Source organism: Fundulus heteroclitus, chromosome 20, assembly GCF_011125445.2.
Source record: "Fundulus heteroclitus isolate FHET01 chromosome 20, MU-UCD_Fhet_4.1, whole genome shotgun sequence".
Taxonomy (NCBI): Eukaryota; Metazoa; Chordata; class Actinopteri; order Cyprinodontiformes; family Fundulidae; genus Fundulus; species Fundulus heteroclitus.
In genome coordinates this window covers 26452524-26475554 of record NC_046380.1, presented here as the reverse complement: position 1 = coordinate 26475554, position 23031 = coordinate 26452524, and the positions used below count along the sequence as shown (strand labels likewise).

General features: G+C 39.2%; 1 protein-coding gene across 1 annotated transcript; it reads left to right on the top strand.

Moving 5' to 3' along the window:
* Positions 1-13080: 13080 nt before the first annotated feature.
* Positions 13081-22573, top strand: prph (peripherin). Its single transcript, XM_012881146.3, has 9 exons — positions 13081-13730; positions 15941-16001; positions 18274-18369; positions 19825-19989; positions 20074-20199; positions 20292-20512; positions 20622-20674; positions 21724-21797; positions 21874-22573. The coding sequence occupies exons 1-9, from the start codon at positions 13105-13107 to the stop codon at positions 21934-21936; spliced, it is 1485 nt and encodes a 494-aa protein (XP_012736600.2). The 5' UTR covers positions 13081-13104; the 3' UTR covers positions 21937-22573.
* The last annotated feature ends 458 nt before the right edge of the window (positions 22574-23031 follow it).

Below are 23031 nucleotides of genomic sequence, written 5' to 3'. Positions count from 1 at the left end.
GAGCTGATTCCACGCTATAGGAGCCAACACACTGAATGCTTTCTTTCCTTTATCAGTTCGAACACGAGGAACATGTAGAAGGATAAAGTCATTTGAGCGTAAAGCATGTGAACTACTAGATCTATGCAAAAGAGAGCTTAAGTAAGTTGGTGTTAGTCCAAGTAGAGATTTATAGATCAGGATCATCAAATGATTGTTTCTCCGAACACTTAAAGGAGGCCAATCAGCTTTTGCATACAAATCACAATGATGTGTCAAACGTCTACTCCCAGTTATAAACCTTAAAGCACAATGATAAACAGTATTCAAAGATTTCAGACATTTGGTTGAAGCATTCATATATAAAACATCTCCATAATCCAGAAGTGGCAGGAATGTTGCTGCAACCAATTTACTTCTAGCTTTGAGTGAGAAACACGGTCCATTTCGATAATAAAACCCAATCTTCATTTTCAATGTTCGTAATAGATTTGCAATATGATTTTTAAAAGAAAGTTCATTATCTAGAATAAAACCAAGATATTTATAATTACTAACAAACTCAATTTGTGCACCTACTGCAGTGGTAAGGAATAGAGGGATTTCTGGTAGTTTAGCAGAGTGGGAGAAAACCATTGCCTTAGTCTTATCCACATTCAAAACCAACTTCAAAGTTTGTAACCGTGTTTGAACTACATTAAAAGCAGACTGTAAATACTGTAGTGCCTGTGATAATGATGAAGAGTTGCAGTACATTATTAAGTCATCAGCATAAAAATGATAAAAAGCATTTGACAAGTTGACGCACAAATTATTTATATAAATGGAGAATAAAAGTGGACCCAGAATTGAGCCTTGAGGTACGCCATTTAAAATAGTTAAATTAGAAGACGTGTAGCCAGCTAATTGGACTCTCTGGGTTCTGTTTGACAAGTAATCAGCTATCCACATGGTAGCTTGATGTGAAAGCCCAATTTTGTGTAGAATTTCAATTAAAAGCGTGTGATTTACTGTGTCAAATGCCTTTGATAGATCGATAAACAAAGCAACACAATGTTTTTTGTTATCATGAGCCTGGATCAGATCATTGAAAACCTTTAAAGTTGCAGTAACAGTACTATGTTTTTTTCTAAAACCGGACTGTACATTTTGTAAAATACAATTGGAATCTAAAAAATTCTTTAGTTGATCTGCAACTAACTTTTCAAAAATTTTTGCTAGGATACATAATTTAGAAATTGGTCTGTAATTGTTTACCTGCGATGACTCCCCACCCTTGAATAGAGGCAAAACAAATGCTGATTTCCAGACACTAGGGATTTTATTAGTGATTAGACTTAGATTAAAAATATGAGACAATGGCTCTGCTATAAACTCTGCAGCCAACTTTAGAAAAAATGGATCCAAGTTATCTGGCCCTGCCGCTTTTCTGGTGTCTATGTTCCTCAGTTCTCTAAGAACCTCAGTTGTACAAATAGGGGAAAAGTTAAAAGAGGTGGAGTTACCATTATTATTCGAAAACAGTTCATCGTTATTTGCATTTTGGCCGAATGAATTTAAGTCATCAAATAGAGAACCTACAGAAATAAAATGCTCATTAAAATAATTTAAAATTTCTAATTTATCAGACACCATTTTACTTTTTTTCCAAACAAAATTAGGAAAGTCACTCAGTGGCGCCTGTTCAGTAGCTGATTTAACTGTTTTCCAAAATTTCTTTGGATCATTTAAATTTTTTGTCATTTCCGCAAGGAAATAGTCTGACTTTGCTTTCTTAATTGATGATGTACAATTATTCCTCAATTTCCTAAAACAAAGCCAGCTCTCCTCAGTATTGAATTTTCTTGCTCTAGCCCAAGCTGTATCTCTTTGTTTAAGCAGAGCCCCAATAGCTGGGGAAAACCATGGATTATTTCTTCCCTTCACCCTAATTTTACGTACAGGAGCATGTTTATTTATTAGTCTTAAAAGTTCTTCATAAAAATACTGCCAGGCAAGGTCTACATTATCAAAAAGAGAAACCCTATTCCAGTTAAAAAGTATCAAATCATGAATAAAAGCTTGCTCATTTAAGTGTTTTAAATCTCTTTTGCTCAAAATACGAGGCTTAGATTTTGGTAACTTGAGATTTCTAACTATACCTACAGCACAATGATCACTAAGATCATTTGCAAAAACTCCTGTCCCTGTATATTTATGCGGAGCATTTGTCATAATTAAGTCAAGGAGTGATGATTTTGATGGGCATTTGTTATTGGGTCGAGTGGGGTAGTTTATTAACTGGGTGATATTTAAAGAATCACAGATAGTTTTTAAACTATCTGAAGATGCTGTCAACCAGTCTAGATTTAAATCTCCTAATAAAACAAATTCATTATTATTTAGGTCAGCTAGATATTTGTACAAATTTGGAAGTGCATCACAGACAGCAGAAGGTGGTCGATAACACCCTATAACTGTAATATTTTGAGCCTTAGTGAATTCAATTTTTAGGGCTAGAAAATCAAATTGTTTAGGAATAGATACAGAGGATAACAGTGTGACATGAAAATTGCTCCTTACAAAGATGGCAACACCACCACCTTTCTTAAGGCGATCACAGCGAAAAACATTGTAACCTTCTAAGGAAATATTTTTATTTGTAATGGATTTGTTTAACCATGTTTCCGTCAAGACTAAAATATCTGTATTGGTAGATTCAATCCAGATTTTAATTAGGTCTATCTTGGGCAAGAGACTACGAGAGTTAATATGTAAAATACCAAGACCTGATCTGGTTTTGAATTCTTCAGGTGTGTCAAAGTTATTGAAAGTTGGACCTGGATTCGGTTGCACATTACCTGACAGTAAAAGTAAGAGAAGAATGAGTCTTTTCCATTTACCATTTACATTTGATACCAGGCTGGTACTCTTGTTCTGAGCAAGGTTTACAATACAAATACTTTTCTCTGCGCTCTGCTCTTGACCATAAACAGATTTATGATTATGATCATGCAATAACTTATAGAAGACCGATGCACAATCTTCGATGACACACTGCAGTGCAGGAATAAAAGCTGACGTCACTGCAGTAAAATATTTAATGGAAACAGCTGTGGCCTCACCACACTGATGGAAACAAAGAAGCAGAGCAATGAGGAAGTAAAAGCAGCATGTATTAAATTAAAACAAAACAATGATTTACTTTAACTCCATGTTGCTATATCGTTTATTATCATGCTTTTATAAATAATTACACCTTATTCTTAAAATTAGGGTTAGGGTCCTGGAGTTAGAGGGGTTTGTGTTTCAACAATAGGAAGGGATGACTGAGAAATCATCCATATCCTTGAGCCTTTTAACCTAAACATACAGACGCACTTTTATTGTCATGGGTTATTAACGTTGTCAGTCTCACAGTGTTCCTTAATCTCTCTTTTTACTTACAGTTCACATGAATCTTAACTCAACATGCTTGTGTAACCCTGCAGCACTCCATTACAGTAATTGCCTGACAAGACGATTCATCACAATGAGCTGCTAGCATGTCTCTCGGCTGTGCATGTAGCAAATGCTGTTTAGCCGTCTCTGTGCACCTCTTACTCTACAGGCCAACAGCCCTTCAGGGAGACAGGGAGATCTTTTCACTTTTTGCAGATAGTAGATGATTGCTATCTTACTGCCACACCAAACCGACACTGTTATTATTAATTATTATTAGGGCTGTCTGGACTTAAAATGTGTCCTTCTGTTGACCGATTGGCTTTTTTTGACTGCTGTATTACTGTAGCGGCCAAATTTGAGATGAGTCATTTAGAGGACATCTCCCCGGAAGCCACGAAGCTATGATTTATTTGAACGAATTTTGCTGCTCGCCACTCCCTAGCAACCGATCTGAAAGGGATGTAATTACCTTCATCTGTCCTCCGCTGTGCAGAAACGTTTACAGCAATTGAGCAGAAGAGCAGCACTGCTTCCTGCTATGACCATACAGTGCCTCGCTAAGGTGTTTAAACCCTTCACCATGGGATGTAAATACATAGAGAGTATTCAGCTTGGTTTGAAACCCATTTATTATAATGAACTAGCAGTACCTTTCACCTTTCTATGCATCTAAATGGGATTGTCATAATGTTGTGAGTAGTGAAGGATTCAAATGCAGACGGACTGATAAGTTAGCGCAGGTTAGCAGCTTATATTTACTCTGCATGGATATAAATGTACATTGTGGACCTTTAATGGTGCATTTTAAATTTTGGGGTGGAAGGATTCTATAATATTAAATGAAATTTAAAAAGAAGAACTGAGTGCACAAGCTCGTATTTATTGTGGATTTCCTCTAATCTAATATACAGTTTAAACTGTACATAAAAAAATAAAACTGTGGAAACTTGCTTGCCAACATTTAGGAAAGAGTTTCTTGGAAAGGTGAACAGAAACTACACGTTTAAAAAGAAAAAAAAGAAGCTCTGGCAAAATGCTGGCTGAGTATTTGACATCTCTTCTTTAGAAAGCTTCAGAAATTGTTTTTCTGATACAAATCCAAGCTTTTAAAATATCATCCAGAAATCTTCAGACGGGCTGAAATTAGACTTATTCCAGAAGTTTGATGTTAGTCTGTTTTATCCATTTAAAACCAGCTGATGTGAATGTTTGGCAGTGTTGTAGTACTCGAGTCCGAGACTCGAACTCGAGTCCGAGTCATTAGCTAAATTTAGAGACTCGTGACTTGACTTGGGCTTGAGCACTGATGACTCGAACTTGGACTCGGACTCCTACATTCAGATCATTCTGACTCGGAAACTGAGAAAAAGACTCGACTTTTTTTTATATCATTAGGCTATAATTTTAATATGTCATTTGAATATTATTTGGTGTATGATTTTAATATCTAAATTATTAGTGCAATGTGGTGGAGTGTGGATTTTTTTTTTTTAGTTTAAAAACATGTAGGCTATGCTTACTTTAGTGCGGAACTTGGACTCGACTTGATCAATAAGGACTCGACTTGGATCAATAGTGACTCGACTCAGACTTGACTCGGATGAGTAGTGGACTTGACTCGGACTCGACTCAGATTTTTTTTTAATGACTTGGACTTGACTCGGACTTGAACACTGGAGACTCGAACCTGGACTTGGACTCGAGGCATAGTGACTTGACTACAACACTGATGTTTGGGCCATTGTCCTGTTGGCAAAGCTACTTGTGTAACCATCTAGAGAGCCCTCTGTCTCTATTATTCCACCCACTTTGAGCAAAAGCATCAGTACTAACGACAGCAAATAAGACCCTCAGTATGATGTTACCACCACCATGCTTGGCAATCGGCTCAGTATTTTTAGCTATGATACCTCACCTTTACGCCTCAAAGGATTCCTTAATTTAAAGGGGACATACAGTGCAAAAATCCACTTTCTTAGCCCTTAAATACATTTTTCTGTGTACTTGAAGTCTCTAGGAGCGTAGAAGAGCTGAATGCAGTCTGTCCAGCAGGTGCGTAGATATCTTTGTATTCCTTTTGAATCATGTTTTTCAAGGCGTTCGGTTTTCTCTGTTTTCTGTCACGTTTTTTTGAAAAACAATCTCACAGTGTATGCAACTAGACAAGGTTATGAACTTCTGGCTCAACAATTTCACAAATCCACTATTTTCATTAACCCACACAATTCATTACTCCGCCCCCAGCATACTGCAAAAATGGCCGAACAAGGTGGAGTGGAACAATCTGCAACCTGGAGGGGGGGCTGGGTGTGAGAAGCCTCCTTCTGCGTAGTGACGGCAAATTTGATTATTTTTACTGACTCCACTCTTTATGAGTAACTATATAACACCGTCCACTAGAGGTTAAAAAGATAAATCACATAATTTTCCACATCTGAGACTTTGTTGCAGATTTAGCACTGAAGCATGCAGACCGGAGTAATTCATACCCTCACGTTGTAATTCACCCCCACAATGATCAATAGAACAAGCTAAAAATGTATCTGCACAATGATTACCTGAATAATTCATTTCTACGCTGTCAGACTGCACGGAGCAGGGCAGCGGGCCTTCAAGAAACGGACGGGTTCTTCCACCTGCAGAGAGTGCAAGGATGCTGCTGCCGAGCTGAATCATTAACTCACTGTCTGGTGTCGGACCGAGCTGAATCGTTAACGCGCTGATCCGCCCCTGCTGGAATTGCTCTGCGCTTAGTTGGTTTTGTGAGTGGAGTCGGTTTTCAGCTGATAGCTGGGTGTTTTGTTCACAGCTCAGAGCAGAAAGGTAACGGAGGGTTGAACTCAAATAACAAATCTTAGGTGTAGCTTTTCCCAGTGATGTGTTTTCTCCAATCAGCTAACTGTAGCCGTAGCAAGTAGGCTATGTAACAGGTTACATAGCCTACTATTACTCCTGTCGCTCTCAGACGAACCTCAGAAATGGAGTAAAAAGGGGGACTGTGGGGCAAAAATAACGATTAATTGAGACCAAAATATTGCAGTTCCACTTTAATGACTTCAATGTGAAAAGGAAGGTATTAAAAAGCATGATATGCCCCCTTTAAACAACATTTTCCATTTATAGATATGTAAAGGCAGTGACTGGTAGAGTCTTGTAGCTGTAACTGTAGCAAAGATTAAAGTAATATTTAAAAAAATTTTTTTTTTTGCTAAATAAAGACAAGAACAGACCAACCTCAAATAACCATAAAACGATGTGTTCGGTTTGATGTTTAGTGTAAATGCTTTGGCAGCATTTATTATACTATGATGTTGTGGTCATAGTTTATATTCCTAAAGCTGTTTTAAAGATTAGCTTCTGTTCTCAAAGAAAAACATGTTCATGGCAATTCAAGTTTCAAAATATATTCCTTTTCTGTCAAAGTAAAAACAACTTTGGGATTTCTTAAGTAGTTTTGCATCCTCGTACTCTGTCTTAAATTCAAACATTTGAACATTTACATCATTAAATCTTTCATTTTTCTTTCTGCCTCCATCTATTTCATATCATAAGAGATTATTGACTAATTCATGTATTGAAATTGGGTCACAGCAAAATCACAGTTTTTTATGTGGATCATGTAAAAGGAATTAATTCACAAAAAAACTGACAGGAGAAATGTAAGTAAAAAGTAATTGGAATATAAATGTTACCGCTTGAGTTTCGTTTTTTTATGTTCATGGCAAGGATTAACAAAACGATGGTCCCCGTTTGATTTAATCAGATCAAGATTAGTTTAAAATATATAATTTACAATTATGTTGAATACTTGTCATTTACATCCACATCAGGAGTTCATAAACAGTAAAGCATGAGATGACTGGACCTTCACACACTGTTCTGAGTGTGTGATGTGGTTCTGCAGACAGTCCTGCATAAAGTTGATGTCATACAGAGCATGCTCTGTGTCGACTGGGTGTGGTGCTCTCCTCCCTTTGTGCCCCAACTGGTGCACATTGATGCTCAATTGTATTTCTAAGTGTAACATATCATAAACCTAACATCTGACACACATGCACACCCTAACTATATATATATATATATATATATATATATATATATATATATATATATATATATATAAAGACATGAAAAACAGGAAAAAAGACCAAAAGGTTTAGAGATTCAGACGGAAAAAGAGGAAAACACTAAAGGAGATGAGAGATTATCGTTCATCAATTTGTGAACTATCAAAACTCACGTCTTTCCTTCCTTTCAAATTATCTTTAAGAGCAGATCATGTGACCCACACAGAAAATGATCTAAACACACCGATCACAAAGCTGTTTAACAATTACATTTGCACACTGACTACTTGCATTGTGAAATTGGAGTTTTGCAAAGGATTTCAGCATTCGGTTTCCTCTTCCTTCAGAAAATCCCATCTCTGCTCCTTGTGTGAGAGATAAACTTGTCTTTTATTGTGTCTCTCTGTCTAGCATCAACACATACATGTACACGTCTCTCCTGCATGGCTGCATTAGCCGAGGTCTGGTTCTGCGTCTGAGAAATGGCCTGTTAGACATTGCTCTGTAATCTAATCAACCGGCTTTATGGTTAGGAACTCTCCCCCCTCACCAGCCCCCACTCCTCTGTCTGCACAGACCAGGACCTCGCTTCCTCCAATCCTGCCTGTGCAGCAGCTGCTGTAGGTTTTTTTCATCATTGTTAAGACTATCTGCATGTCTGTGCTCTTGTTTAACAGTGGGCATGTCAGGCACATAAACTTACATGCAGAGAAAAGAAAAGAGAATCACTGTGGTTTGTGTGAGTAACATTAACCCCCCAGCCAGATGCTACCATTAGCAAATGATCCCTTTGCTTCTCTGGCAAATCCCACAGGAGCCACGAATCCAGTTCGGGTAATTTGACACTGTCGGGTGAGATATCTGTTCCCTCTTCAATACACTGAACCCGGTGTGTGTGTTAGGTTTCATATAGAAACAGCTATTTAGGAATATCAATCACGAGGCAAAGTAAGAGAAAAGTTAGATTTCATTTCGGGGCAATGGTCACTCTTGATCATCCTCTATAACAATGGGTTGGGAGTCATCTCTGTAGTAAAATCTGATTTGATTTAAACACAGGCGATGCTGCATACATAAACTGGTTTGCAACTGTAGCTTCATGGCATTTCCTAATCATTTTTTCAATATTAAAACCCTCAAATGTGACGTTCAGGAAAAAAAATCTTTAGAGGGCTTTGATCTGAACTATGTGTCTTTATGTGTTTCCTGTATTATATATTTTTTTCTTGTATTCTGTTTTCCATACCATTCTTCTTCCATTTTCCCGGTTTGCTGGTTCTGTCCCAGAAGTTTACATACAACCATTGCAGACCTGTGTGTCGTCCTAATTTGAAGCTTTTAAGATGTATTTGAACTACTCCTTTTCCAGGGATGGATGATCATAACATATGCTTCAATGAAAACATATATTGAGTGCACACGTGTTGGTCAAAATTACATCTGCAGACTCAGATATATACATAAACTCCTATTAATATTTCAAATGCCCTTTAGCAAGTAGCAGATAATCCACAGGTTTTGTACAAGCGTCTGAAATAATTCTGCAGAACATTTAACCTCTTACCACTTACTTACATCAATTAGTTGCCTGGCACAAACATGCCTTTGGTAATTTTATGGATGTTTAATTGGACTGAGGTTGGGGGCCATACCAGAACTTTGATTTTAGCCTCCTATGTTCATTGCAAAACTAGTTCAGATACATGTTTGGGTCATGGTTATATTGGAACGTCCAGTTGTGTCCAAGTTTCAATCAATTGACACAAAGTGTCGTTTTCAACCAAGGGAAATTGGTGAAGATGTTTAGGAACAACCTAGAAACAACCAAGGCTCACACATTTGATGAACACCAGCGCCATCCTCTACAGTAGAGTCTGTTAACATCTTAGACTTAGAAAGTCAACACTACTAAGTCGGTGCTGACCAAATGCCTTCTACAGAAAAGTTTAATGGTCTGATGAAACTTGACCTTCTTCAGTAACATTAATCTTATTTCCAAAATAGCTCAAGCTCAGCAAGGCTGAATGGAAAGCATCTGTCAACATCCATTTTTAGGCATTTGCTGGGATTTTCCATTGGATTTAGGTCTGGACTTTGACTGGGCCATTCAAACTTATAAGTATGCTTCGATCCACTGTAACTATGGCTGAGTGTTTGGGATTATTGTCTGCTGGAGGGTGAATCTCCACCCCATTTCTCTATATTCACTGAAAACAGGGTGACCCCTGGTGTAAAACTAGCCTGGAGGACCACATGTGGTGGTCTATATCAAATTTATCTACAACAAAGCATGAAAAATGTGTTTATTTTACATAAGGTTAAGGTGAATTTTGATTCGTCTAGTTCAATGGTCAGTACTGGTAGCCCTTCGTATGACACAACACCAATGAAGTAGCTCTCAGTTTCAAAAAGATTGGTGACCCCTGTTTTACACGAAGACAAAAACATTCAGTTTAGGTCTTATCTGATCAGAGAACCCTCTTCAAAATATTTGCTGTGTCCCCTAAATGGCTTTTAGGCAAACTGTAAACATGTAACCTTGAGAGCAAGATGAATGCTTGCGGTATTTTTGCGTTCATAAACACGCAACAACCCATTTTGTCCCGCTCCAGCCCCAAACATTTGAGTAACTACCCAGCACGAGTCAGCCAATCATGTTGCAGTATTATGGTTTAAGGCGGGACATACAGTTTTGATGAAAGTAAGGGCTGCTGAGCCCACAGCCGAACCAACATAACCATGGCAGCGCAGGAGGACACGTGTAGCTGCTGCTATCACATCTGTTTTGTCAGAATCCATGATTTCTTCTTTAAAAGTAGAACAGCAAGAAGTACCTTGACCAGCATTACTTCTTGTGGTTTCTCATGGCACCTGCTGCTTACATTTTTATTTGATACCGTGATTGGCTAAAACCAACCTTTGTCGTTTTGTCTAATCAGCTCAGAATGTAAACGTGGCTTAATTGTAAAGGTTTGCAGAGTGCGCAGCAAATGCAACAGATTTGTCCACCTGAGCTGTGGATTTCTGCAGCTCCTCCAGGGTTACCATAGGCGTCTTGGCTGCTTCTTTGATTGAAGCTTCACTCAACTGGCCTGTTATTTTTTTGGGTAGAGGGTCAAGTCTAGGTAGCTTTTCCAGTGTATGATGATAAAGTAAACAGTGCTCCAAAAGATGTCCTTAGCTTGGGACGTCTCCTAAACTTTATCCCTGTCTGCTATGGTCTTTATGATGTTGATTGTTCATGAATGTTCTCTAACAAAACCTCTGAAGCTGTTGCATTAGATTACACACAGATGGACTTTACCAATTAGGTGATTTCTGAAGGCAGCTGGATGCTCTGGATTTTATTGGGGGTATCAGAGTAAAAGGAAGGAATTATAAATTCCTTTTGTTACAAAAAAATCACAACAATTTACAACAATTTTTTTTTTTACTTTGTGTAGCACATTTTAGATGCTTTCAAAGACTTTAACATCATAACCATAATCAAATAAGTCTAATGGCACAATGATAATTTAAATATTATCTTTCGCATAATTTACACCTTACTGGATTTTTTAAGATGTGTACTCGTAAAGGAGAAGAAGTTTATTTTACTTTTCAGATATTTATTAAAACAATAAGCATGGAGAATCACACATAGAGAAATAAATCCTTTCTAATACTATAGAATCTGTGCCTAAATAATGGGTAAATGGGAAACAAAGCAAGCCTAACCAAATAATTTACAAAAGGCAAGCCACAAAAACAATGAGTAATTACTTGTAAACTGCACACTACTTCTGAGCTCAAAGTTTTTTATAAAACAGCAGATATTTTTTCTGTAAGGATTTAAAACCCTAAATCTGATCAAGTGTTGGATTAGTTCTAAAGTGTCAAGGGGGAAGATTTCTGATAATCTAAGGACAAGTTTGAAGAAATATTTGGGTGATAAAAATAGAGAAGGTAAACTGTGTGGTCATTGTTTCATGCTGCCCAAAGGGTAGGGAAATATGATACAGATAAATAAAAGGTTATGGGCCATAACAGCAATATTGATACCGTATATTGATATGAACCCTAATGTACATTAGGGTTAATGAGATGGGATAATGCACACTGTCTACTTCCCCTGCATTGTCTACATTGTTACATTGTTTTACATAATTTACATTTCTATTGTTTACATAAATTGCTGCTGCATCTGGATACCGTGAATAGCACACTGTCTGTTTCCCATGCATTGTTTACATTGTTACATTGTTTGTCATTTCAATTGTTTACATAAATCGCTGCTGCATCTTTATCCTGAAAATTTGTGCAATCTACTGTGATTTTTATAATCATTTCTGGAGGGATTTTTTTCAAGCTGTATGCAAACGAAATTTCGTTCTGTACGCACTTTGTGCATACAAAATGACAATAAAGATATCTATCTATCTATCTATCTATCTATCTATCTATCTATCTATCTATCTATCTATCTATCTATCTATCTATCTATCTATCTATCTATCTATCTATCTATCTAATGTACATATCAGTAGTACCTCTAAAATCAAAATGGTTGTGGATTCTGTTTAATTTTCTTATAAAGAGCCCCAAGGAGAGGCTAAAAGACCTCATGGTCTGATTCAGAACCCTGTTTTAACCAAACTAAGTTCATTTTTACAAAAGAAATAGAACATAACAAAGAGAAGTCTGCAGAGATAGAAATGTTAGACGGTTACATTTTTGCTGTTGCATCACATAAAACACATGAAGTTTATGATTGTAACGTGACCGCTTGAGAGGAAGTTCAAGAGGTAGAATACATTATAAATGAGGTTAGTCCTCATATATAACTAAAAGCTGGCTTGTCTAAAGTCAGAATGAAAGCAGTTGCTGTGTGTTTCCTGTGTCAACCGAGCGTCCTGCCCCGACATGAACCCGTTGGACTAAAAACCTTCAGCCGACCCCTCGCACTAAATGGACCTAATGGTCTGAAAACTCCAACCTGACTGGGATTACTGGACATGGCGCTTTTTTTTTCCAAAGGCATACAATAACTGCAGAGTCACGGCTCCAACCCAGACGGGCCAGAATATCAATAAAGTATTCCATTACTGTAAAAGGAGAGTCCGACACAGAGGCGAGAGGCAGGGAGACAAATGGACAGAGGGGAAAAAAAATAATCAAATCAATTCATCCAGGAGAATCAGTTTAGGTTAGGATTTCAAATCCCCTTATTGAAACAAAACCACTGACAGGAATAAAAGTAGGAGTGAAAACGTATGTGACAAAAAATCTCTCTCTATATAAATATATATATATGTGTTTGTGTGTGTGTGTGTGTATGTATATAACTGTCTGGTTAATCAGCTGGAAAAGGGACAATCAAGGCATCAATGTGTGATGCGAGGAGGAGACAGATCAGTAACAGAAGCTAAATCTGGCTTAGAGCAACGTTATCTGATCAAAAGGATGGAGATGCGTTGATAGAGATCAAGTTTGAGGAAGCAAGGAGGGAGGCAGGGCCCGTCTCCGAGGGGCAGGGAGTGGCCAATGCGTGCATGGTGATGAGGGATGGAGAGAGGAAGGCTTTGAGCGGGTTGGGTGAGGACAGCTGAGGGAGGGGGGGCAGAGAGCATAAAAACCCTCAGCTGTCTTCAGTCTGATGTCCTGTTGCTTCGGGAGCATTTCAGAGCCTCCACGTCTTTATCCTCTCACTGCGGCAGAGAACAGAACCAGAGCAACCATGAGCCACTCTTCCGTAACCTCCACCTCCTACAGGCGCACTTTTGGAAGCCCTCACCCCATCTCCTTGTCCTCCTTCTCCCCCGTGTCCTCTCGCCTTCCCATGTCTGGAGGTCGCTACGGTCGCTCAGCCTCACCCGCGGTGGCTATGCGCTCCACCTCTTACCACCAACAGCGCTCCCGTCCCGCCCCCCAGCCCCCTCGCCTCTCCTACGACAAGGTGGACTTCACCCTGGCTGAGGCCATCAACCAGGAGTTCCTGGCCACGCGCAGCAACGAGAAGGCCGAGCTGCAGGAGCTCAACGACCGCTTCGCCAGCTTCATCGAGAAGGTGCGCTACCTGGAGCAGCAGAACGGCGCTCTGCAGCAGGAGCTGAACCAGTTCAAGGGTCAGTACCAGCACGGCCAGCCCAACCGGGCCTCTGAGCTCTTCCAGGAGGAGGTGAAGGAGCTGAGGCGCCAGCTGGACGCCGTCGGCAAGGAGAGGGACCAGTACCAGCTGGAGAGGGACAACCTCGCCGAGGACCTGGCCCTTCTGAAGCAGAGGTGGGTATGGATGACAGACAGACTGGCAGACTGCAAAAAGGGAACTTAAAGTAAGTCAAATTGTCTTGAAATGCATGTATTTGTCCTTGATTTGAGCAGGAAAGCAAGATGATCTGCCAATGGAATTAATATTTTGATGCCTAAAATAAGATAATTAGATATTTTGCACTTGAAATGAGATGATGAAGAGTTGTTCCTATTTTAAGTGCAAAAAAATATTATTCCATTGGCAGATCGTCTAATCCTACCTCCTCAAATCAAGCACAAATAAACTTATTTCAAGAAAATTCGACTTACTGGGGCGCGCTCGTGGCGCAGCGGGTCGCGCGACCCATATACGAAAGCCTTAGTCCTTGACGCGGTCGACCCAGGTTCAAATCCAACCTGCGATCCTTTGCCGCATGTCTCACCCCCCTTCCTGTCAGCCTACTTTCATAAAAAGCGAGCCATTAGAGCCGCAAAAAAGCCCCAAAAAAGAAAAAAAAAATAAATAAATTCAACTTACTTTTAGTTCCCTTTTTGCAGTGCAGACAGCAGTCCCACAGCATTATACTGCCACTACAACAAAAAAAATCTGTTTCCCTGAAGCTCTAGAGGATATTTCAGGCGGGTAACATGTCCTAGACAGCACAGATAGATCGAGGACTGAGTCATCGTCCTCTGAGCTCTTCATAGCTTAGGGCGTGGCACACCAGCAGCAACCTGATAAAGGATGCTGCACTGCATTAAGAGTGTAGCCTGCCGTCGTGCATGATGGAAAACCATTTTTACTGACGACATCATAAAGCAGAGATATTTGTCCTTGCATCGGATCCACAGAAAACGTTGACACATAATACAGTGTACTTGGGTAACATTCCTGCTTGAATAGCATGAACTGTATGATATTGTGATGAAGTAATCAGCTATAATTACACCACATTTTGCTCAGTTTTAGCTTTCTGTTCCATTATCATGAGTTTCTGAGGTCTTTATGAGCGCCTTCCCATCTCAGTCCAGAAAATCAATACAAGGGGTGGGCAGGAATGGCAGGGAAAGTCAAGACAAATATATTAATCACCTCCAGAATGGGAATGCATTACGCTTGAAATATAGTAACCAAATATCAAACAAACAAATATCGCATCCGAGCACAACTTCAGGGTTGAGGATTTGCACATGTCACGTTGAAGATGTTTTGTGCAGTTCTAAATCTTAGAAGATATAAAACTTGGTGCAGAATATGTTGCAAAGTAATGGAGGGTGGAGGGATTGGTAACAGGGTGGGGCTGGCTGGGAGGCAGGAAGGGGAAAGAAGAAAAGGGGAGAGGTAGACGGGACGAAAGCAAAAAAAAAAAAAAAAAGTAGTTCAGTAAGAATAGCGTCAGGAAAAATCAATGTGACTCAATAACTCCATTAGGTGTGTTCCAGTGTCCCTCTGCTGGGATGGTGCCAGATAGCCCATTAGGACAAAATTGGCCCCGTGTAACACAGCATGAATTAAAGATGAGAGCAGAGGGCCAGCTAATACTTTATGCCCACCTCTGCTCAAACACTGCTAATATGTCAGAAAATCATAAAACCCTCCTAAGACTAATGGCAGGAGTGAACTGTACCTGACTGTGCAGGATCATTGCTATAAATAGACCAGATGGAAATTGAATGAAACTGTTCCTCTTTCATTTAATCTTCATTTCCAACACAGAGGAGGTTTCTAGTTTTAGTCATTAATTTAACATGGACTGCGCACAATAATAGACATTACTATTATTGTATGATAGCTGGCCAAGAGCCTGTTAAATTTCACATCCGCCGTCCCTGATCGTAGGAGCAGAACATAACTCAATATACTCATAAATTATTTTTTAATACTATGGAAATGTTATATTAAAATAATCTTTTTGGATTCTAGAAATCAGGCTGTGTGTATGCAACCTAATTTGGTTTGTGGACATGACCTCAGTGACCTGCAGAGAAGCCGCATTAGTTCAACAAAGCAGCCGGTGGTCCCAGTGGGCACTCACCAAATGCTTTTAACTGGGCAGTAAATTACCAGATTGATCCAGGAAGCTTTTCACCATCTGATGCCCTGGCGCCACCTTTGACAGGGAGGCTTCCTCACCATCAAAAAGCTTTTTTATCTCTCTTCCTTCTTAGAAAAAAAAAGAAATTGGATCGTATTGCCCTGCAGGAACCTACCTATTATTTTAATGATTTTTTTTTGCTCTCAGGTTGGAGGAAGAAGCCCAGAAGAGGGCGGACGCTGAACATAACCTGGTTGCCTTCCGCAAGGTAAGCCGGTGATGATTATCATATTCTTTCCAATGTTTACAGTCTCAGATAACAGGCTGAATGTTTAGGTGCTGCGCCATGTTCCATCTCTAACACTTTCATATTAATGCCACTGTGGTATTACAGTGTGGAAATCTAATGGGATTGGATAATTCAAATACAAGATCAAATAATTTGTAAAACTCCAGACAGTCACATACTGATCAGCTTCCCAACCTAGAAGCACTGAGTGAGATTTAAAAAGTCAACAAATGTTGCCTTTACACTTAAAGCAGAGCTGTGTAACTTGTAGCCACTAGGGGCGCTAGACTTGTAACTTCCAGGTTTAGCTCCCCTAAAGGCCACTGGCAACACTGCACTGCTGCAAAAATTAAACAGTCCCTCCGTGTTTTGGAATCTGATAGCAGACCACTTTGGACGAGCAGATTGAGAAGTCACTGAGTTACTATAAGAGAAAAGGCCATATTCACCCCTCTAGATTAAATCCTACATCAGAGGAGCAAAAATATGTCTGCTCAGGTAAGTGTCATATCTATTTTGTTTTGTTGTTATGCCTAGAATGGGTCATGTGACCTAGAGCAGCACCCTAGGTCACATGACCCATTCAGCGACAGATCAGACCCTCTCAAATTACATAAGTGAGATTTTGAGAAGGGCAGCCTGGACAGAGCATCGATACGGGCCAAGTGCTGTACATTGACCTGAAAAATCATTTAATACATCTCAAATTAAGCTAATGCTTGGGTCAAACCTTACACAATGCTGCTTAAAGCACTGCATTTTACAAATATGCTAGTGGGATTTAAATATTTTAATAAAAGTATTGGTATATACCAGCAATATGGCCTTATTAATTAAAGCAACTTTACCTATAAACATATAGGGTGAATTCAGGCACACAGAAACTTCTGCTGATTTGTTAGAAAGCCTTTCACTGTCGCCTTGAAAGCTATGTAGCAAAGCTAAGGTTACAGTTATATCATGGGATCAAATTCACATGGCCTAAACTATGTTGATGTCAAAGAGGCCTTTTTTACCCAACATTGAATTCCTCTATCAAGAAACCTGTGGCAGATTTATTTCTTTATTTAGTTTATTTTAATCTTCAAAAAATTGGAAAATAAAAATTGGTCTAAATTGGAATCAGCAGAATAGATATAAAAGAAAAATCAGTACCGGCCATCCAGAATCTGATCAGTGCGTCTGTAATTGTTAGTGTTACAATAGCATACATTTACATGAACCGTGTTGCTGCATGCAGGTGTAACCACTGCTAGTACACACTGACTAATGTTTTTATTTATCAAATTACTCTTGCATGTAATACACTATAGTGTCTCTACTGTACTTAATGGAATAGCATACTGCAAAGAGATCATCAGAAGAAGAAAGTGCACAAAATGTGAAAAGAGAAAACAGAAAAAATCAGTAGGACAAGTGGAGGGGGAACAGAGTGAATAGATAGACTGAGTAATATAAAGAAATGGAGAAAGCTGACCTCAGCCATGACGTGAAATGTTTTCGAATCTACCGCCTCACAAACACATTGCATATTGGAAGAACATCAGTGTTAACCAGCATGCTTGCAGCTGAGAATAGTACAGCACAAATGACCAAACATGTCACTTAAGACTTTTATCACATCCAAAAACAAACAAATAAATAAATAAAACAGTGAGCCATGTTTATGTAAAATATCATGGCCACATTTTTCTTTACATAAAATATGAAATTCACAAATGCATGAGAGTCTGGGGTTATTTGCAAACCTGGTGACGACATCAAGCTCAACAGATGTGAACACCAAAAACCCTCCAACATATCTGAATTCAACCCTTCGTTCTTCAGATGAACGAAGTAGATACGACGGTATGCTGAAGCAAACATTATGTACAAAACTGAGTTCAGAGTTTGAAAGATGTCTCATAGGAGACCATATTCTGGGAGAATGACGCTTGATTGACTGATTTAATTCAGGACATGAACACAAGTTTATTTTCTTCATCCTTTCACAGAGATCTGAAGGCTCAACGTGGCACTTTACTTTAAAATTAAGAAGCACATGATAGAATATTGTATACTATATGATACAAATTACTCAGTTATTCCCATGCCGTCTGTATGTGTGCGCATGTGAAGATGAGAGTGCTTGTATGTGTGCAAGCACATGAAGAACCACTGCTTCTCTTTATTAGAGGAGACTGAAAACTGCTGTCCTTGTCGCCATGACCTCCAGAGTTTCTGACTTGTTTTTCTCAACTAAAACATCTAGGATGTGGATGATGCTACCTTGTCTCGTCTGGAGCTGGAGAGGAAGATTGAATCTCTTATGGATGAGATTGAATTCTTGAAGAAGCTCCATGATGAAGTAAGTGCTGCTTCTTCTGTTTTACTTCACTGTAAAAAAAAAAAAAATCCTATTTGGGAAAACACCTCTGAGGCATAAATAAAAGACAACGCCTCCTACAAGCAGAAATAGGAACGAGCTTTACATATGAATCATGTTTTCTTTCTCCCTACAAGAAACCATATGTTTTTATTGTTTTAAACATGTCAAACAAACCATCTATCCATATTCCAACATGCTTATCCCTGCTGGGGTCGCGAGGGGTACTGGTGCCTATCTCCAGCTTTCAATAGGCGAGAGGCGGGGTACACCCTGGACAGGTTGCCTGTCCATCGCAGGGAAACACAGAGACAAACAGGACAAACAACCATTCACGCACACACTCACACCTAAGGACAAATAAAGAGGCCAATTAACCTAACAGTCATGTTTTTGGAGGAAGCCGGAGTACCCGGAGAGAACCCACGCATGCACAGGGAGAACATGCAAACTCCATGCAGAAAGACCTGGACTTGAACCCAGGACCTTCTTGCTGCAAGGCAGCAGTGCTACCCACTGCGCAGCCATCAAAGAAAAAAATACATTTCTACTTATTCGTTTTTCACCACAAGAAAGATAAACTGCATGGGTATGAATGTTGTGTTTTTGAACCAAAATCATATAGCACGCTGTATTTTGTCTATTAATAATGATTTCTGGTGAGAACATCAGCTCATTACCTCTTTCAGCTGCCCCTAAAGGAGAGCTCTGATTTTCCTTCCCATTTTCACTCAGTGGGAACTGGCGCCGCCTTGTGGTGTGGTGCACACATTTAACAGGGTGGCACTCAGGTGGATGGTTCTTATCACTTCTCATGATTATTGGTTATTTTAAACTGGGCTTTTTCTTCTTTTGTTTGTTTGTTTGTTTGCTTGCTTGTTCTTTAGGAGGATGGGCTGCAGAGGAACATCGCTGATTAAGCAACATGTTAAGAACCCAACTCACTAATTCTGTACTGAAAAGACAGACAACAGACAATTTAAGTTTTAAAAAGTGATTTAAGATTTTAAAAGACTTTGTTTTTAAAAACACCCACAAATACAATTTGAAAGGCTTTCAAGACATTATGATCATCTTAGATTGAGACAAGAGTGAGACATGTCAAACATCTAGACGGGTCATGCCAGGACCAATTGATGCCACTGAGTTATGAATGCTTTAAACAAGGATAGCTTGTGCAGTCTCTATGAGGAAAAATAAGGGATGCTTAGCATTCTAATAAATCTTGTTATACATATATTCAGAAAATGTATTATAAGATCACTATTGTGTTTCTCATAAGTTACTGAATAAAAATGGGTTTTTGCCGATGGGCTTCAATGATGGAAATGGCATGTATGAGACTGCAGGAGGAGGAGGTCACCCTGGGGGCCTTTAATGCAACAACCATCCCTGATTTGTATCTGAATCTGCTCGTTTTAAATTCTTCCCTTGCAGGAGATCCAGGACGTGCAAGTGAGCGTCCAAACCCAGCAGCTGAAAATGGAGGTGGACAGCAGCGCCAGGCCGGACCTTACTGGTGCTCTGAGGGACATCAGGGCACAGTATGAAACTATTGCTATGAAGAACATGCAAGAATCTGAGGAGTGGTACAAGTCCAAGGTGGGGCACACATACACACAGCAGCACACAGGTTCACAGAAGCACACATTTGTTTAAGTTTGCTTAATTTCGTTCTCCCGGCAGTTTGCAGACTTGACTGAGACTGCAAAGCGCAACACTGATGCCCTGAGGCAGGCCAAGCAGGAGGCCGGTGATTCCAGGAGGCAGATTCAGGCTCTAAACTGTGAAATTGATGCTATGAAAAACACAGTAAGAGCAAACCCCACTTGTGCTTTCACCTCATAAATGCATTTAGCATTTCAAAGAATTTTTAAGCCGCCGTTCCACTTCTCTGCTTCCAGAACGAGGCTCTGCTGAGGCAGATGCGTGAAATGGAGGACCAGTTTGGAAACGAGATTGGCAACTACCAGGACAACGTTGGCCGACTGGAGGATGAGATCCGCCACCTGAAGGAGGAGATGGCCCGCCACCTCCGGGAGTACCAGGACCTGCTTAATGTGAAAATGGCTCTGGACATTGAGATCGCCACTTACCGTAAACTGCTGGAAGGAGAGGAGAGCAGGTGAAAGAGGACACTGAAAACCTTTTTATATCATTATTATTTGCTACATGGGCATAATGTTAGATATTTGCACTGTATACAACATAATAAAAACATTTTCACCTGACAGGATCTCTGTTCCAATCCTCAATATTGGTATGAGCAATCACCTTATGGATCGAGGTAAGATCTACTTTCATTCTCCAAACTAATTTTGATCAATAGTTAAAGTTTAATGAGCCCGTCTCAACCAAAACTGTTATTTGAGGGCACAACTGTTTAAAATGCAGGCCTTTGTCCTGAACCACTACACAATAGTTTGAAAATTTTCAGGACTAGATGTAACGTGGTTGCTGATCAGAAAAATCTATATTATTGAAATATATTTTTCACCTTTTTTTGAAGCTGAAATCACAAAACAATGGCAATGTTTTCAAGCTTCTAATATTAACATTAGGTTATGAATTTTGCAGTTTTCCTAAACTCGTTTTAAGCAAACCACAGATACGATTATATTGTTTCCAAAGCAGCCTTGGCTTTCATACAGACTACTCAAAGAACTGTACTCAATTTCAATCAATTCGATTCAATTCAATTCAATTTAATTCAATATAGCGCCAATTCACAACACATGTCATCTCAAGGCCTTTTACAAAGTTAAATGTAACAGCAGATTACATCAACTCTTGACAAGCAGTTTTCACTCCTCCTGAAAGAGTGTAGAGTCTCAGTGGACAGTCGTCTGCATTGTCAATGGCTTTGCAGCAATCCCTCATACTGAGCATGCATGAAGCGACAGTGGAGAGGAAAACTCCCCTTTAACAGAATCACATTCACCCAATTTCACTGAGAAATGTGCAAACATCCATTCATTGATTGGTAGGCAACTTGGAGTTCCCCTATGTTTACTTGGGTGGACAGTTTTTGTCTGTGTTTGCTTGCTACAATTAAGTATTAGGCACTGATAATTAATTTTCAATGAGTCACAGCAACATACGTAGATTTTGAAGCTTCCTTATTATCTACAGTATCTGATAAAAGACGTTCTGTCTGCACTCAAGAAGATTCACTCAACTTGGCATGCTGAGTGTAAACTTGTAGAACTCGATGCAATAGATGCACTCGATGAATAGATCCTCTTAAGGATCTATTCATGAGATCCCTAAACAGGGATACAAGAATTACTATGAACAGCAGCTTTATTTTGCATTTGGGTCTCACTGTCTTTACAGACTATGAAAGAACTCCGGACACTCATGGAAAAAAGACTGTGGTGATAAAGACTGTGGAGACTAGGGATGGAGAGGTACAATGACTTGTGATATAATATGAAGATTAAAATCTGAAAATCAGTATTTCTAAATGTGTGCCTTCTTCCTCAGGTGGTGAAGGAATCCAGGAGGGAGAAGGAGAGTGACTCGGGTAAATCTGACAAGGACGAGTAGATGGAAATTGTGGTGATAGATGCTGTGCCATCATAGGAAAAAAAATAAATGAAACGAAAAAGAAGAAAATAATAATTCTGGCTAAGTTAGTTTTCCTTTACATTATCTAGGCTGTGTGTCAGTGTCCAGCAATGTATCTCTCAGCATAGGTCCAGCAATGGATGAACACCTTTGGACAGAGTCACTTTGGTGCTATGAAAGCGATTGTTGAGTTGTTCAAATCCACTTTTCTACTGTACCACTCGAGGCCTTGATTTGCAGTGTGATCCTGTTGAAAACTGGACAACTGTGCATTTACAGCAGTGAGTTAAAGTACAGACTGAAACATGTGGTTTAGACAGGGAACTTTAATAGTATGACTTATAGTGACAAACCTGCTGACACTGCCCTTTGGCAAACACTCCTTAAAACACAGAATGAGATCCATTAAAACCCTTGGCTTTTGTTTTAGAAGCTTTGCTGTCCCCTCGTTGTTCGATAACGTGGTTTAGTTCATAAATATTCAACAAAGAAAGAAAATGCTGGTACTAAAAATATGTTCAACTAGACTTCTGCAGAATGTGCTTTTCAACTATGTGTGAATCTGCTGCGATTAATGAAAGAATGTGAATGTGCAAATAAACTTAACTGGAACAAATGTTTGTTGTTTGGCTTCATGAATACTTTTGTGGTAATACTTTTGTTTTGACTTGCGTTTTTGTTCTATGAAAGCAAGGTATCCATTGTCTGCACTTGATGGATTTTTATTAATACAGACTTTAAAAACATTTATTGCAGGATTACTTTAATTAACATAGGTAAACTCTCGTTGTTCATATTGTCATTTTTTTTATATGCAACACCCAAGTACAAATATCATATAAAAATGTATTGCCTTCTTGCCCTGGAGCAAATGTCTGACAACCTTGTCGAATTGACTTGTTTTAAAGGAAACATGAGACAAACACAATATACAACACTGCTCATACACACAGTACAATAGAAAATAAAAAAATGAATGTTTTAGCAAACAAATGGATATGGGGCAAGGTGTGAATGATTGACAATAACAATTTGACTATCAGTCACCAACTCAACAAAATAGATAACCACGAC